General features: G+C 43.0%; 1 protein-coding gene across 1 annotated transcript in view; it reads right to left on the bottom strand.

Annotated features, from left to right (window-relative positions):
• Positions 1-9,899, bottom strand: part of SYNPO2 (synaptopodin 2) — a 327,710-nt gene extending 317,811 nt beyond the window's left edge. Inside the window, exon 1 of the mRNA XM_040330158.1 lies at positions 9,665-9,899. Within this exon, the coding sequence (XP_040186092.1) occupies positions 9,665-9,769 (105 nt within the window). The 5' untranslated portion in view covers positions 9,770-9,899. The remainder of the gene's footprint in view (positions 1-9,664) is intronic.
• Between the last annotated feature and the right edge of the window lie 9,521 nt (positions 9,900-19,420).

Here is a 19,420-nt window from a genome sequence, read left to right as displayed (position 1 = left end):
AGCAAGATTGAAGGTTTTGTGCAGTGCACTGTGTGCCACATTTATGGCCAGTAGATATGAGTGATGCCCTGGTAAGGTTGGTCTTCTGGAAGCTACCTAAAATAAGTTCAGGTTTTGAATAGCAGGCCATTTGTGAGCTGATACATTACATGGGATGAAGCTTATTTAGTTTAATCGTCTCCTGATTCCTTTGTACACGCAGAATAAAATATAACAGAAGGTTGAGTTATTTTTCTTAAAATGAAAGACATGGTACTTTGATCCAGGTTACCCAAATTGGATGGGTACCAAGAAAACAGTTTAACAAAGGAAAGATATAAGTAAGAAAAGGAAGAGCTCAACATCAAAGGGGGAAAACCTGGTCAGTGACATGGAATGAATTTGAAGGTCAGTAGAAAGGGGAAAATGTGGACATCAAATGAGAAAAGTAGCACATATCTCTTGAGGGAATGGTAGTTCAAAAACAGCTGTGGGCCAGCACTATCAAAACACATAGGATATATGAACCGCTGAGAACGTGGAAGGTTCAGGTGAAATATATTAAGTGTATAAACTTTGTTTAGTTTGGGGCTATTAGGGCAGTGTCAGGGTGCTTTCTGTTTATAACACAGCTCTTCCACACTGACACAGTGTGATGAATGAGTCTGAGGAAGAACTTCAAATCTTTTTCATCATTGGTTTTTAGCATGTCGGAGAGATTGTGGAAAAATCCCCAGACTCTGGTTTAACAATCAGTCCAGCTGTTCTGCATCTGGTTTAGCACAAGATTAATAAAATAAAACTCAGTAACTTTAATTTTTATTGGCAGAATATTTTATACAAACTAGTTCTAAATAAAGGCAACAACATTAATCACTGAACTTGACCCTTAAATGTTAGAATTAATATTCATTCTGTTATCATACATGTATCTACAGCATACGTATAGTAGGATGCAAGAAAGCAAGATACAGTGGGGATCAAAATTTGAGCACCCCAGGTAAAAAAAAATATTAATGTGCATAACGAAGCCAAGGAAAGATGGAAAAATCTCCAAAAGGCATCAAATTACAGATTAGACATTCTAATAAGTCAAAAAAAGTTATATTTTATTTCCATTATTTACACTTTGAAAATTACAGAAAACAAAAAAATGGCGTCTGCAAAAGTTTGGGCACCCTGCAGAATTTATAGCATGCACTGCCCCCTTTGCAAAGCTGAGACCTGCCAGTGTCATGGATTGTTCTCAATCATCGTCTGGGAAGACCAGGTGATGTCAATCTCAAAGGTTTTAAATGCCCAGACTCATCTGACCTTGCCCCAACAATCAGCACCATGGGTTCTTCTAAGCAGTTGTCTAGAAAACTGAAACTGAAAATAGTTGACGCTCACAAAGCTGTAGAAGGCTATAAGAAGATAGCAAAGCGTTTTCAGATGTCAATATCCTCTGTTCGGAATGTAATTAAGAAATGGCAGTCATCAGGAACAGTGGAAGTTAAAGCAAGATCTGGAAGACCAAGAAAAACATCAGACAGAACAGCTCGCAGGATTGTGAGAAAAGCAATTCAAAACCCACGTTTGACTGCACGATCCCTCCAGAAAGATCTGGCAGACACTGGAGTTGTGGTACACTATTCCACTACAAAGAGATACTTGTACAAATATGGTCTTCATGGAAGAGTCATCAGAAGAAAACCTCTTCCAGGTCCTCACCACAAATATCAGCGTTTGAACTTTGCAAATGAACATATAGACAAGCCTGATGCATTTTGGAAACAAGTTCTGTGGACCGATGAGGTTAAAATAGAACTTTTTGGCCGGAATAAGCAAAGGTACGTTTGAGAAGAAAGGGCACAGAATTTAATGAAAAGAACCTCTGTCCAACTGTTAAGCATGGGGGTGGATCAATCATGCTTTGGGGTTGTATTGCAGCCAGTGGCACAGGGAACATTTCACGAGTAGAAGGAAAAATGGATTCAATAAAATTTCAGCAAATTTTGGATGGTAACTTGATGCCATCTGTGAAAAAGCTGAAGTTAAAGAGAGGATGGCTTCTACAAATGGATAATGATCCTAAACACACCTCAAAATCCATGGGGGATTACATCAAGAGGTGTAAACTGAAGGTTTTGCCATGGCCTTCACAATGTCCTGACCTCAACATAATTAAAAATCTACGGATAGACCTTAAAAGAGCAGTGCGTGACAGACAGCCCAGAAATCTCAAAGAACTGGAAGACTTTTGTAAGGAAGAATGGGCAAAGATACCTCAAACGAGAATTCAAAGACTCTTGTCTGGCTACAAAAAGCGTTTACAAGCTGTGATACTTGCCAAAGAGGGCAGTACAAGATATTAACTCTGCAGGGTGCCCAAACTTTTGCAGACGCCATTTTTTTGTTTTCTGTAATTTTGAAAGTGTAACTGATGGAAATAAAATCTAACTTTTTTTTACATATTATAAGAATGTCTAATCTGTAATTTGATGCCTTTTGGAGATTTTTCCATCTTTCCTTGGCTTCGTTATGCACATTAATACAAATTTTTACCTGGGGTGCCCAAAGTTTCGATCCCCACTGTATGTATATATACCATTGTGAATTATGTTACCACAATAAGAATAAGATTAGAAAAAACATGCAAAAAAAACCTCAAAAATAGCAATACATGTAAATGTTTAAAATATCAGATAAGGTAAACACATCATAATTATGTAATGATTGTCAAACTCAATTACACTGCCAGTAAATCTGAATGGGATTTGCTTTATTGTGGTGCTAAAATTTGTACTAAGTGGGCATGGGCATCTGCTTTTTTACATCCCATTATATTTCAGGAGGAGAATATGGTGTGTGACTTAGAAGATAAAAGACCTTGCCGATTCTCAGCTTCAAAGTAAAAAGGCGGGTGCATGGTACCCTAGTGAATGAAAAACTGATACTAACTGACACGCATAATAAATTCATGAGCACTTGGCAACCCTGGCTAGATTATTTCCAACCCACACAACCGCCCACACGTTTCCTAGGATTGTACCCTAATTTTGGTGTGGACAGTGTATAATTACCATATACGGCACCAGAGCAAATAGTTCTGAAAGGAAAAGCAGAGAGGGCAGCAGCCATAATGTGAAGAAGAGATACGGTCCACATAGCTGCCCCTTTCAGGATTGCCGGTCTGCTTCCCAACAAAGTAGGGTATTTTTAATGTAAAGAGTTTGAGACCAGGCACCACGATGTACTGTATATGTAGGAATATCTTACATAAAAGTCTCCCCTGTGAGTACCAATGCTGTTAAGGACTTTTCCCTAAGTTCAGAGAAGCCCTTTTGGGCCAGACAGGACAGATTTTCCACCTTAAGAAACGAACTGAGCACCCATGAAACTGTTAGCACCTGAGTACTAGCAATTCTAAAGATGTTTGTTCTGTTTAAACTTGCCTTAAAGCGGAGGTTCCGCGGTTCCTAGTTTTTTTGTATTTGGGTGCATTTAATGTGCTCACAAATACAAACTTAGCACTCACTTGGTAGCCGCTTAGCACCTTCTCCCATTTTTTTTTCGTTCAAAAGAAGAACTTATAAAAACCGATCCTGGACTTTTCCATCTTGCTTGTGGGCATTGTGAAGCCCACAAGCACAGACTTACGGATAGCGGTGATGCATTCACTGCAGTATCTCGCGCCCTCATCACGTGACCCGCTTGTTGAGTCACGAGACGAGTGAGATAGCGCGAGATTTGGAACATTATGGTACAGATCGTCTCCTGGGGATAATGACAGTGAACTCCCAGCACACACTGCGGCGTCGGGGAAATTTAAAGATACGCCCACTCCCGCAGGGAATGAAACCCGGAAGACACATAGAAAGGACGATTAGAAAGGTAAACATTGAACTACAAAAAAAAAACTATGGATTGCACATCTATGTATGCTGCTGCTATGAATGAGACAAAGTTAATATTTAGGGTGAACCTCCGCTTTAAGCCACAGTGTTAGAAATGCTCTTTGTGACAAAAAGATTGCTTGTTATTAAGTTATGTTAAAGTAATGCTGTTAAAACACAATCTGAACCTACGTATACGTGTGTGGTTCATTTTAAATGACACCCCAACATACTAAACCAATGCACCATTAACACACCTGCATTGCAGCACAGCATGAGGTATCATACTATCATGCGGTGTGGTGGGCTGCACTGGAAAAGAAATGTGCTATTCTTGGCCCATTGTAGTTTGCTAAAGTACTGTGTATAACATTTTTTTTTTTACAAAAAAACACTGTTTTTATCTCTTTTCATTATTAGTTGCATCTCAATGTAGCCGATTTCTTGTCTACATATCTACATGCACTCGTTCAAGCAATGGCTGCATGGCATTTCTCAGGGTGGGTTTCCTGATGCAGTCAACAGTGGACTATGCATTGCTTCTCCATGTTTAGATAGATTCTCATACACCAGGCATCTCCAAACCTTCTAAACAAAGGGTCGGTTTACTATCGTTCAGACTTTAGGAGGGCTGGACTGTGCCCTGTTGGTGTAAACAATGTCTTATCTTTGGAATTACGGGGAAAAATATTGCCCCATCATTGGTGTCAGTTAGAGGAATAGTCCCCAATTGATGGTGTCAGTGGGAGGAATAGTGCCCCATGTTTGGTGTCAGTGGGGGGAATAGTGTGTGTATGGTGTTGTATGGGTGAACGGTTTTCTGATGTCAACGTTGTGGATCGAGTGGCCCATGGTGGCGGTGGGGTTATAGTATAGTATGGGCAGGTGTATGCTATGGACAACAAACACAGGTTTTTTTTGTATGCCATTTTGAATGCACAGAGATACCGTGATGAGATCCTGAGGCCCATTGTTGTGCCATTCATATACGACCATCACCTCATGTTGCAGCATTATAATGCACGGCCCCATGTTGCAAGGATCTGTACACAATTCCTAGAAGCTGAAAACATGGCCAGCATAATAACCAGACATATCACCCACTGAGCATGTTTGGGATGCTCTGGATCAGCATATACAACAGCCAATTTGAGTTCCTGCCAATATCCAGCACCTTTCACAGCCTTTGAAGAGGAATGGACCAACATTCCACAGGCCACAATCAACAACCTGATATGCAAAGGAGATGTGCTGCACTGCGTGAGGCAAATGTTGGTCACACCAGATAGTGACTGGTTTTCGGACCCCCTGGACCCCCAATACAGTAAAACTGCACATTTTAGAGTGGCCTTTTATTGTGGCCAGCCTAAGGCACACCAGTGCAATGATCAGGCTGCCTAATGAGCATCTTGATATGCCACACCTGTAAGGTGGATGGATTACCTTGGCAAAGGAGAAGTGCTCACTAACTTTAGACAGAGTATGTGAACCCTTTGGAAATTATATGGATTTCTGCACAAATTGGTCATAAAATGTGATTTTATCTTCATCTAAGTCACAACAATAGACAATCACAGTCTTCTTAAACTAATAACACACAAAGAATTAAATGTTACCATGTTTTTATTGAACACACCATGTAAACATTCACAGTGCAGGTGGAAAAAGTATGTGAACCCCTAGACTAATGACATCTCCAAGAGCTAATTGGAGTGAGGTGTCAGCCAACTGGAGTCAAATCAATGAGATGCGATTGGAGGTGTTGGTTACAGCTGCCCTGTCCTGCCCTATAAAAAAGACAAACCAGTGAGTTTGCTTTTCACAAGAAGCATTGCCTGATATTAATGATGCCTCACACAAAAGAGCTCTCAGAAGACCTACGATTAAGAATTGTTGACTTGCATAATGCTGTAAAGGGTTATAAAAGTATCTCCAAAAGCCTTGCTGTTCATCAGTCCACGGTAAGACAAATCGTCTATAGATTGAGAAAGTTGAGCACTGCTGCTTCTCTCCCTAGGAGTGGCTGTCCTGTAAAGATGACTGCAAGAGCACAGCGCAGACTGCTCAATGAGGTGAAGAAGAATCGTAGAGTATCAGCTAAAGACTTACAAAAGTCTCTGGCATATGCTAACATCCCTGTTAGCGAATCTACGATACGTAAAACACTAAACAAGAATGGATTTCAAAAAAACATTTCTACACGTTTACAGTTTGCACAAGAGCACCTGGATGTTCCATAGCAGTACTGGCAAAATATTCTGTGGACAGATGAAACCAAAGTTGAGTTGTTTGGAAGAAACACACAATACTATGTGTGGAGAAAAAACTGTGAAGTATGGTGGTGGGGGCATCATGGTTTGGGGCTGCTTTGCTGCGTCAGGGCCTGGACGGATTGCTATCATCGAAGGAAAAATGAATTCCCAAGTTTATCAAGACATTTTGCAGGAGAACTTAAGGCCATCTGTCCACCAGCTGAAGCTCAACAGAAGATGGGTGTTGAAACAGGACAACGACCCAAAGCATAGAAGTAAATCAACAACAGAATGGCTTAAACAGAAGAAAATACGCCTTCTGGAGTGGCCCAGTCAGAGTCCTGACCTCAACCCAATTGAGATGCTGTGGCATGACCTCAAGAAAGCGATTCACACCAGACATCCCAAGAATATTGCTGAACTGAAACAGTTCTGTAAAGAGGAATGGTCAAGAATTACTCCTGACAGTTTTTGGCCCCCAAAAAAATATGCTAGGTATGGTAATATGACACACTACCATGTGGGATAACATCACAAGATTTAACACTTATGCCGCATACACACGACTGTTTTTCCTGTCCTGCAAAAAAACAATGTTTTTCTCGACGTGATTCGTTGTGATTCCTCTCAAGCCTGCCTTGCATACACACGTTCATGAAAAAAAAAAACGGTCGAGCAAAGCACGGTGACGTACAACTGCACTATAAAGGGGAAGTTCCATTCGACTGGCGCCACCCTTTGGGACACTTTTGCTCATTTCTGAGAATGTGTGTTTTTTTCCCTCGGAAAAGCATAACAAACACACAAGCGAATTTAGCGACAATAAAAAGAATGACGTGAAAAACGACGAGAAAGATAGAGCAGGTTCTAATTTTTTTGCGGGCAGTGGAAAAATGCTATGGAGCATACACATGACCGTTTTTCGCGACCAATCTAAAAAATGGCAGTTTTCTCGTCATCAAAAACGGTCGTGTGTACGCGGCATTAAAGTGGAAGTAAACCCTTTTTTGGCACTTGTACCCGTTAGCCTATAATGAGGCTTACCTGTAGGTACAGTGAATATCTCCTAAACTTGCACGGTTTAGAGGAAATTTACACTGTATGCAGTTGGTGATGGCATACCCGTGCCATCCCTTCAGAGCTCCATGCCACGGTCCCTGCGCGCAGAAGTGACGTATTTGCAGCACAGCCAATCAGACGGCCAGAGGACGCAAACCCAGAAGGAAGACCGGGTGAAGATGGAAGCGCCTGTCAGAGGTGACAGGGCAGTGCTGGAGGACTTTGTTCTAAGGCATGGGTCTTCAAACTATGGCCCTCCAGTTGTTAAGGAACTACAATTCCCATCATGCCTAGTCATGTCTGTGAATGTCAGAGTTTTACAATGCCTCATGGAATGTGTAGTTCCACAACAGCTGGAGGGCTGTAGTTTGAGGATCATTGTTGTAAGGTAAGTAATTCATTATGTGCTAGTATGTGATGCATACTAGCACATTATACTTTTATTTTCCAGGGTTTAAAAAAAAATTGGGGTGGTTTACTACCGCTTTAACATGTACATTATGCATATGTTTAATAAATAAAGCCAGCCGACTCTAATGTCCGCTGCTTCATTATTATTATTGTTTAGGTACTTATATAGCGCCGTCAATTTACGCAGCACTTTACATATACATTGTATATTCATATCATTTCACCTAGCACACATCTGAAACAAGGCAACAAGTTAAATTACGCTTTCTACAACCAAGACATGTTTAAAATTGGTAGTGTATTAGGCTATCATTTTATATGCTTGAACATAAATTCATTTTATTAGGAAATAAACAATGGGCTAGATTCAGGTAGGGGCGCACATAGTTACGGCGGCGCAGCGTATCGTATTTACGCTATGCCGCCGCAACTTACAGGAGCAAGTGCAGTATTCACAAAGCACTTGCTCCGTAAGTTGCGGCGGCGTAGCGTAAATGGGGCCGGCGTAAGCGCGCGTAATTCAAATGTGGAAGGGGGGGCGTGTTTTATGTTAATCTATGATGACCTGACGTTTTGGCATGCGCCGTCCGTGTACATATCCCAGTGTGCATTGCTCCCAAGTACGCCGCAACGACTTATTGGTTTCGACGTGAACGTAAATTACGTCCAGCCCTATTCGCAAACGACTTACGCAAACGACGTAAAAAATTCAAATTTCGAAGCGGGAATGACGTCCATACTTAACATTGGCTGCGCCTCCTAATAGCAGGAGTAACCTTACGACGAAAAAGCCTAACGTAAACGACGTAAAAAAATTGCGCCGGGCGTACGTACGTTTGTGAATCGGCTTATCTAGGTCATTTGCATATTCTACGCCAAAAACAACGGAAGCGCCCCTAGCGGCCAGCGTAAAAATGCACACAATTATACGCCGCCGCATTCAAGTTACGTCGGCGGAGGAAGCCTATTTTTTCGACGTATCTGCCTTGGAGAATCGGCGTAAAGATACGCTGGCGCAGATTTGAAATTACGGCGGCGTATCTCCAGTATCTATCTGAATCTAGCCCAATGTTTCTTCTAACATTCCCAATTCATTATATAGATTTAAGTTCAAAATCAATCCACTAGGTGGCAGAATTTATCTAGTTTGTATATAAGATGCACAGGAAAAGTTTGTTGCCCAAAAGTTGTATTTGAAATACTTTATTCCAAACATTATACATTTGTTTTATGATTTATAAAATAGCAGATTTAAATGTTTAATGTTAAATGCTTATTCCTGCGCTTTTGCATACAAAATATTCCTGCAAAATATTTAGCCAAAAGACAATTTTCCGACACCTCCTGTCATAGCAGATCACAAAGAATTACTTCCAAAAGGGTGAGTTAATTGTACTTTAATTAGACTTCAGATTAGCAAAAAGTTCAAAATCTGCTTTCGGTTAAGTGGACTTTTTTTTTTTTTAAAGAATCACTTGCAAATGAATTTAAAACATTGCATATGTTTGTATAACTTAGCAGTCTGTATATGTTCATAACATACGTTACTAAAACGATTGGATTTAAGCTTGATGTATTAGCCTGCGCTTGTCGTGTGGTGTCGCGTGAATCCTGTTTTGAAGTTGGGCCAGCATGCCATTAAAATGACATTAAACATGGACTCAATGTAAACATGAGCACATTTGTTAGTTCTTACAGTACCCCTGGGCTGTGTAGAAAGCTGTAACCTATTTGGAAAGCCCTGTAACGTTGTTGCATGAAGTTGTTAGGCATTATCTGCGCTCCATTAACCAACATGTTGTGTATGTGGAATCAGCAATTATTTTCTGACAATTTGACATGAAGAATTTCCCCGTGCTCAGAGATGATCAAAGAGTTCATCGCAGTGAACATCAACGCAATCTCTGATCTAAATCTGAGATACGTTTGGAAGTTCTCTGATCAAGGAACATACTCTTATGATTAGAGTTTTTCTCAGCATATGCAATACTTCTAAAATCTGGTGATCCTATCGGTTAATAAAAAAAAATGGTGATTATATACGCTATGCGTTATTTAACACAAAACAGAAATGCGTCTTCTTACCTTGGACACGTGAAGTGTTTCATGGTACTCTTTTCCACCTTGTAGCCTGAAGCCCCAGGGTGCTCCTCCACTCATTGTAACGCAGATATAATCCCCAGTGCCCATTTTTTCTTTAGCTGCTACTAATTCCTGGTGGTGAGAAAAAGTTTTCCAAAGTTTTTCAACCCTGACTGATGTATTTGGTCAGAGAGCCACCAGGTCTGAGCCTGCACAGCCCCACTCTGATGCTTATTGCACATTGAAATGTGGATATTCAGGAGGATGGAAAGAGATGTAGAGAACTCCAAGGATCAGCCCACTTGCATCGTCATTGGGATAGCTCCATCCTCCAGCCCCTGGGAAAAGCATCAGTGTTCTTTTTCAAACTATTAACACCAGCCCACTCATGCAGATTCTTCTTTAATAAGAGCAAAGGGATCTTTGGATTTGGCAGAAACAACACTATTGGGCAATACGTACGTTAGCGGGAAATATTCCATTACATTAATAACATAATAAATGAGAAAGAACAACACATTTATTTAATAAAAGTTTGTGGTAGTACTGCAAAAACAATAGGATTGATTCTGACAGCACAACTTAAAGTGGAGGTTCCCCCTAAAAAAAAATTCTAACAATAAATTCTGAAGACCGATTACACTGGGGGTAGGCTGTTTTTTTTTTTTTTCGTACATACCTCGATATCGCCGTTTCACCCCTTGGCTTCCGGGTATGATTCTTGTGGGGCTGGGCATTCCTAGTTAATTGACGTTCCTCCGACCGGCGCATACTGCGCGTCACGACTTTCCGACAGAAGCCGAACGCCATTGCGCAGGCGCCTTATAGAGTCGGCTCTATACGGCGCCTGCACAGCGACGTTCGGCTTCTTTCAGAAAGTCGTGACGTCAAGTATGCGTCAGTCGGAGGAACGTCAATCAACTAGGAACGCCCAGCCCCACAAGAATCATACCCGGAAGCCGAGGGATGAAACGGCGATATCGAGGTATGTACGAAAAAAAAAAAAAAACAGCCTACCCGCAGTGTAATCGGTCTTCAGAATTTATTGTTAGAATTTTTTTGGGGGGGGAACCTCCACTTTAATATGGCTCACCGTGGTGGAGTAGTGATAAAGGAAACCTGCCACTACAGATCATTGCTGATTTCATTCTGAAAATACCAGCCGTATGGTCGTTATGCTGATCCTTTAGCTGTGTTACATTCTGTATCAGTGCCCTGGAGGAAGCGTGCAAATTAATAATAATAGGGATTTTTTTTTCAGTTGGAACGCAGTTCTGGCACCTCCAGCACTGAATGTATATAATGGCAAGGGGCGCTGGGGTGTGCTGCAGAGTCTTTTGATGATGGCTGCTGGGGGTTCTATTGTTCCTGGAGGGGATTTATGTTTGCATGGCAGAGGTCTATTATTGTTGCTGGGGGGGCTTATGTTGCTGATGGGGTCAGTTGTTGCTAAAAGGTACCTACTGTTGAGGGAGGTGTCTATTGTTGCTGACTGTTGGGGGATCAATTGCAGATGGAGGGCATCTATTTTTACATGGCAGTGTATTGTTGCTGGGGAGGTCTATTGTTTCTGGTGGAGGAACTATCGTTGTTGGTTAGGCTTTCTGGAGGGTCAATTGTTGCTGGAAGAGATTTACTGTTGAGGGAGTGGTCTATTGCTGGCTACTGGAGAGTGTATTGATGCCGGGGTGATGCTGAGAAATCTGTTGTTGCTACCGGGGTCTATTGATGTTGGGGTCCATTGTTGCTGGGGGAATATGTTGTTGCTGGGAAGGGTCTATTGTTGGTGGGGAGAATCTATTGTTGCTGGGGAGAATCTATTGTTGCTGGGGAGAAATCTATTGTTACTGTCTAGGCTTATGTTGCTGGAGAGTCAATTGTTGCTGGAAGGGATCTACTGTTGAGGGAGTGGTCTATTGTTGCTGGCTACTGGAGAGTGTATTGATGCCGGGCTAATGCTGAGAAATCTGTTGTTGCTACTGGGGTCTATTGTTGTAGGGGTCCATTGTTGCTGGGGGTCTATTGCTGCGGGGGGAATCTATTGTTGCTGGGGAATCTATTGTTGCTAAGAAGGGTCTATTGCTGCTGAAGATATACTGTACTGCTTTTCTTGTTATTATCAACAAATTTCATACAAATTACTTATAATTTGATACTTGGTTCTGTAGTCTCTAAAAGGGGCGGCATTGGGCGGTGGGCGGTGGGTAGGGGCGGAACCAAGAGATGTTGCTCAGAGGTGGGAAGGGGGGGCAACAGGAAGTGACTCAGAAGGGGGGTGTTCCTGCACTTATTCTCTTAGAAAAAAGGGACTGATAATAATAATGTATTTTTATTTATAGGCGTCTTTTAGAACACCCAAGGTCACCTTGCGAAATTAACAACAAAGCAACAAAAAAAAAGTAAATAGAACAAAAATGCATTACATAACCATTAAATTACAAAATCAAATATACACACCGCAGCCCAGATGGAAATAACACTGATTCACAGGAAGGAGGAATGGCAATTAGACAGGTTGGAAAACCTTATCAGATTACAATTTTTTTCACCATAACCTGGAGCCATTAAAGTTTGCACCTCCTTGCATACACATGGGTGGCTTGGGCAAAGATGCCTTAAGATAGTAGAATCATGCTTGAACATCCACACATTCAAAATTCCTTGTCTTTGCCATCCAGAGCGCTGGAATCCACCGTTCGCGTCTGGCCGGGGAAAGGCAAGGGGCAGGAATTTTGAAACACAACCAGATTTAGAGGGCTATAAATACAGTAGCCAAATAGAAGTACAGCAGCTTCCTGAGGATGCAATATATCTTGCGAAACATGTAGAGGCTGCTGACATCTACGGAACCACGCGCTTATTGTGATATAGGCGCAGGGGGAACACGAGAGGAACGGCTTTTATCCTTCACCTGTTTTTGCATACACGGCTGAAGAAGCTTGGTGCCAGCATACGGGTACAACCAAATGTGAGTGTAGTACTTACTTTTTTTTAAGAAACCAATACATTTTTTACGTACTACACCGTGAGGGGCACTCCTCTTTTTTGTGAGCCTTTGTAGGAAAAAAAGAGACCCCAAGCCACTTATTAAATTAAATCTGGTGAGTGGCCATTCTTAACGGTGACGGGAATATCACCGAAGTGGTGAAATTATGTTGTGTTTTAACATCTCACGGGAGAAGCATTGATCGTTTTATAAGCACTTGGCTAGTTATTGGGACTTTAATGAGAAGAGGACCAATCTAGAAATCCTCTAATTGTCACATATATATTTAAATTTTTCAATTTTTTTGCGGATATTATAATATTTGTTTGTTTCTGTGGTAGTGATTCTTTGAATCTGACATAGGGGAATGCATGCTTTATAGGAGCACTATTTAAGGTGATATGTATTGGGGTTAATAATTAAAAATATTGCCCAGAAGTAGGTGGCGATAGATTAACCAACAGGGGAGCGCAATTCACATACCACATTCATTCTTCCTCCATACTCTGGCTCCTTGGTTTCCAAATGAGATACAAAATTTGCTCTCATCAGAAAATAAGACTTTGGACCACTGAGCACCAGACCAGGTCTGTTTTTCTTTAGCCCAGGTAAGACGCTTCTGACGCTGTTTGTTGTTCAGGAGTGGCTTGACAAGAGGAATACGACATTTGAAGCCCATGTCCAGGATACGTCTGTGTGTGGTGGCTCTTGATGCACTGACTTCAGCCTCAGTCCACTCCTTGTGAAAGTCTCCAACACTTTTGAATGGCCTTTTCCTGACAATCCTCTCCTGGCTGCGGTCATCCCTGTTGCTTGTGCACCTTTTTCTTCCACACTTTTCTCTTCCACATAACTTTCTATTATTGTGCTTTGATACAGCATTTTGGGAACATCCAACTTCTTTTGCAATTACCTTTTGAGGCTTTCCCTCCTTGTGGAGGGTGTCAATGAAGGTTTTCTGCACAACTGTCAGGTCAGCAGTCTTTCCCATGATTGTGATTCCTACTGAACCAGACTGAGAGACCATTTAAAGGCTCAGGAACACTTTGCAGGTGTTATGGCTTTATTAGCTGATTAGAGTGGGACACAATATTCTAATTTTCAGAGATTGTGGATTTGGGGTTTTCATAAACTGTATGCCATAAGCATCACAATTATGACAAATCATGGCTTGAACTATCTTGCTTTGCATGTAATGAGTCTATCCCATATATTAGTTTCACATTTTAAGTTGCATTAGTGAAATAAATGAACTTTTACATGATATTCTAATTTTTCGAGTTTCACCTGTATATACACATACCCATTTTTTCTAATTTATTTCATTTTAGTAGTCAGCGCACCTTCCCACAAACAATTACCCCTTTACATTACACAGTCACTCCACCTCTGGGCCCCCTTTACATTACACAGGCCGCACCTCAGGATCTCTTTAAACAACTCCTGTGTCTCTGGCTCCCTTTACATTACACAGACCCTGCACCTTTGGCCCTCTTTACATTACACAGCCCCTGCACCACTGGTTCCCTTTACATTACACAGCCCCTGCACCTCTGGACCTCTTTACATTACACAGCACCTACACCTCTGGACCTCTTTACATTACAAAGCCCACTTCTGTATCCTTTTACATTACACTTCCCCTGCACCACTAGCCCCCTTTACATTACACAACCCCTGCACCTCTGGACCTCTTTACATTACACAGCCCCCTGCACATTACACAGCCCTTTGCACCTTTGGCACCCTTTTACATTACACAGCCCCCTACACCTCTGGCCCCCTTTATATTACACAGCCCCTGCATCTCTGCCCCCCTATACATTACAGAGACCATGCACCTCTGGACCTCTTTACATTACACAGCCCACATCTGTCTCCCTTTACATTACACAGCCCCTGCACCTCTACGCCCCCTTTACATTACACAACCCCTGCACCTCTGGACCTATTTACATTACACAGCCCCTTTCACATTACACAGCCCCTTGCACCGTTGGCCCCCATTACATTACACAACCCCCTACACCTCTGAACCTCTTTACATTACACAGTCCCCTGCACATTACACAGCCCCTGCACCTCTGGGCCTCTTTACATTACACAGCCCCCTGCACATTACACAGCCCTTTGCACCTTTGCCCCCTTTAAATTACACATTCCCATACACCTCTGGCACCCCTTTACATTACACAGCCTCCTGCACCTCTGACATCACACAGCCCCTGCACCTCTGGACCTCTTTACATTACACAGCCTCTTGCACATTACAAAGCTCCTTACACCTCTGGCCCACTTTAAATTACACATCCCCCTGTACCTCTGACCCCATTTAAAATATACAGCCCCTGCACCTCTGGGCCCCTATACAATACACAGCCCATGCACCTCTGGCCATTTTTACATTACACAGCCCCCTGCACATTACACAGCTCCTTGCACATTACACAGTCCTTTTGCTCCTCTGGCACCCCTTTACATTACACAGCCTCTGTACATTCAGCCCTCTTTACATTACACAACCCCTGCACCTCTGGCAGCCTTTACATTACAAAGCTCCTGCACCTCTGGACCCCTTTATATTACACAACCCCTGCACCTTTGGACCTTTGGATTCTGGCAACTCTCGCCCCTGCCCTCTTTTCAGTGCTGCCAAGTCTCCCACTGTGTGTTTAGAAGTGTTCTGCCTCCTGCTCTCTGCCCTGCCATGTTAGTGACAACGGCGTAGGCAAGCTGGCCCTGGGTGTCACCCCATTGGCGGGTTTCACCTGGGTGCAGTCGGCACCCCCATAGCGACACCACTGTACATCACCCATCATTTATTTTACCATTTTGTCCCTCTACTCATAAGCTCCAGATGCTGTGCATGTGAATCAGGTTACTCAATTTAAACCTGACTGTGTTAGCAGGTTAGTCAATTTTAAGCCTGCTGCTTTCACAGGCATCCTGAGTTTCTTAAAATTACAGTGAAAATTACTTTTTTTTTAAGCTTTGCATCTACAGTATATCAGCAAGTTTTCACTTACTGGCAAACAATTGGTGAATAAAGTATGACAAATCATGTGTGATTGTTCTGCAATGATAAAAAGAATGCCAGTCCAGTGACATCAAAGGATTTTAGAGCTTTGCAGATACTGTATGAACTGTTTCACAGACACACAGCAAATTATCCGTGCACCCATTGCAGAGAAGAGGAATGCTCAGTGCTTCTGAGTTATGCTACGTCTAAAGTATTTCTAGTATGCTTTAAATTAAGTTTTGTTCATTTATAGTGAAGGTCTGGACACATTTTATGATGTTGTTAAAGCAGTCCTAAACCCTAATGCTATCCTGACCTAATTGACAACCTTTCATGTCCTAATACCTGATCTAATAGACAAAGATTTGTAACAATGAAAGCACCCCAAATGTGAGCACTAGCAAACGGTGACATTTAGGTTAGGCTGACCAGATGTCCCGGTTTCTAGGCACAGTCCCTATTTTTAGGAGGCCGTCCCCAGATAAAAAATGTCCCCAGATGTGTGCCTTTTTTTTTTAAATCAGATTTTATTTAACAAAGTTTCCAATTTTACAAAATACAAGCACATTATAGAAAACACATTTTGCAATACATTACTGTAATAGAATCTATAAATAACCAACTCCATTTTAAGTAGAAATAAACTTTTCAATGTGTGTTTTGACATAATTAGCTTAACTAACAGTTTGCATAGAAACACACCCTGCATCAACCAGTTCTTGTTAAACTAAGATTCAGCAGTTTAATCATGGTAAGAAAATACTGAGTTTGTATAACTTTTAGAGACATATGCAATACAACACGGCTCCTCCCTTCTTTCTTTTGCATATAAGCCACTGTGGTAATCCGTAAAGGTTAGAGATCTTATGAACACACTCAAATCTGTTTCCTTGTGTCTCATTTGGTCTCTCACAGAATCCGGGGGTCATTGCATCTTTTCCTGCATTTCCTGAAGTTCACCTGGTGGCCGTATTATGTGTTCCCTCTTCAGATGATGGCAGCGGTGGGGATGAAATAATCACCTTTGGTAAATAGAACTTATTTGGCTTTTAGACAGACTGTTTTCTCTTGCCATAGCTCTGATTTAAATTTCATCTCAAACTAAATTTATGTAGAAGAGGTATATGATCCATGCCTTGGTGTATAGGGGATTTTTGGGGAAAATCCGCCTTTGTATAGGGGATTCCCACTGGGAAAGTCTTCCTAAAAGTACCTCTGAGAAGGTCTTAATTGAATAATACAGTACTGTACAGTCCTTTTGGGAAGGATCTGAAATAGGTAATGAGGATTATACTTCAGTGACCCAACCTACTTTCGCTTTTCTTTCTTTTGCATAAAGTATAAGAAATATTAGAAGTATAAGATAATTTGTTTGTGTGGGAGAAGGAGGCCTGTAAGGTAAGACAGGCATACTCTCACTGTTTTAATATGGGTCAAGAACATAGTAAATAACCTCCCAATTCCAGGGAAAATTGTAAAGATTATGTTGCTAGAGTTTGTGGTTCTGATTATAAATTTATAAATCATTGGGTTTATAATTTGGCAGGGTGGACAGAAGCTTTGGTTAGTATAAACCCTTTCCCCAGAGATGGAGCAAATAATGAGTTTCACGTGGATATGGTAAAAGGTTTATGTCTTGGGGATAAGAAAGCTTTTCCCGGTCAGGGTTACCCACATTAGGACATGGAATACATGAGAAAAGGTGGTTAAAATTGGCTACAATAAGCACCATACTGGTTCCAAAGGAACAGTAAGCCAAAAAATTGTGGGCCAGATCCTCAAAAGAGATACTCCGACTTAAGTGCTGTTCAGTCTGTGTGTAACTTTGGAAACGATCCTCAAAAGGCTTTTTCCAAAGTTACACAGAAGATCCGGCATGTGTAATTGATTTACACTGCCTAATTTTAGGATGCAGTACCGCATCCGCCGCTGGGGGCATTTCGAGTCGAAATGCCGTTGCTAGTATGCAAATTAGCACTTAAGGCGATCCACAAAGCTTTCTAGCTTCTTTTTTGCGCCGTAAGTGTTATTTTGCAAGTGTAAAATTAGGGCTCGTTTTACAAAGTGTAAAGTTAGTCACACCTTGTAAAGGCCCATTGCAGCGACGGCATTTGGTATGCTTTCCCGAGGGAGAACTCCACGTCAATTTGTAAAAAACAAAACCGGCATGGGTTCCCCCCCAGGAGCATACCAGGCCCTTAGGTCTGGTATGGGTTGTAAGGGGACCCCCCCTACGCCGAAAAATTGACGTAGGGGGTCCCCCTACAATCCATACCAGACCCGTATCCAAAGCACGGTACCCGGCCGGCCAGGAAGGGAGTGGGGACGAGCGAGCGTCCCCCCCCCTCCTGAGCCGTGCCAGGCCGCGTGCCCTCAACATGGGGGGGTTGGGTGCTCTGGGGCAGGGGGGCGCACTGCGGGCCCCCCCACCCCAGAGCACCCTGTCCCCATGTTGATGAGGACAGGACCTCTTCCCGACAACCCTTGCCATTGGTTGTCGGGGTCTGCGGGCGGGAGGCTTATCGGAATCTGGGAGTCCCCTTTAATAAGGGGGCCCCCAGATACCGGCCCCCCACCCTAAGTGAATGGATATGGGGTACATCGTACCCCTATCCATTCACCTGGAGGCAAAAAGTAAAAGTTAATAAACACACAACACAAGGCTTTTTAAAATAGTTTATTATTCTGCTCCGGACGCCCCCCCTGTCTTCGTTATTAGCTCAATTACCAGGGGGGGCTTCTTCTTCCGCTCTCCGGGGGTCTTCTTCCACTCTCCGGGGGTCTTCCGCTCTCCGGGGGGGCTTCTCCGGACTCCGGGGGGGCTTCTCCGGACTCCGGGGGGCTTCTTCCATCTTCTCCCCTCTTCCGCTCTTGACTCGGCGAACCCCGGTTCTTCTTCAGCTCTCCGGTGCCTTCTTCTTCAGCGCTGGCTGCCTGCTATGTTTGTGTGTTAGCTCGATTTCAAACAGGCAGCCGGCGCGGTCTTCTGTGGCGTCATCTTCTCTTCTGGTCTTCTGTTCTTCCGATGTTGCCTCGTCGCCGGTTGTCGCTGTAATGATGGAAGCGCGCCTTGCATCACATTTATATAGGCATCACCGTCCCATCATGCTCCGGTAGGTACCCACGTGGTGGGTGCACGTGGGTAGGCACCCACCACGTGGGTACCTACCGGAGCATGATGGGACGGCGATGCCTATATAAATGGGATGCAAGGCGCGCTTCCATCATTACAGCGACAACAGGCGACGAGGCAACATCGGAAGAACAGAAGACCAGAAGACCCTGACGCCACAGAAGACCGCGCCGGCTGCCTGTTTGAAATCGAGCTAACACACAAACATAGCAGGCAGCCAGCGCTGAAGAAGAAGGCACCGGAGAGCTGCAGAAGAACCGGGGTTCGCCGAGTCAAGAGCGGAAGAGGGGAGAAGATGGAAGAAGCCCCCCGGAGTCCGGAGAAGCCCCCCCGGAGTCCGGAGAAGCCCCCCCGGAGAGCGGAAGACCCCCGGAGAGTGGAAGAAGACCCCCGGAGAGCGGAAGAAGAAGCCCCCCCTGGTAATTGAGCTAATAACGAAGACAGGGGGGGCGTCCGGAGCAGAATAATAAACTATTTTAAAAAGCCTTGTGTTGTGTGTTTATTAACTTTTACTTTTTGCCTCCAGGTGAATGGATAGGGGTACGATGTACCCCATATCCATTCACTTAGGGTGGGGGGCCGGTATCTGGGGGCCCCCTTATTAAAGGGGACTCCCAGATT

The sequence above is a fragment of the Rana temporaria genome, chromosome 1, assembly GCF_905171775.1.
Source record: "Rana temporaria chromosome 1, aRanTem1.1, whole genome shotgun sequence".
Lineage (NCBI taxonomy): Eukaryota > Metazoa > Chordata > Amphibia > Anura > Ranidae > Rana > Rana temporaria.
Note: the sequence above shows the minus strand (reverse complement) of the source record. Positions and strands in the feature narration are given on the sequence as shown.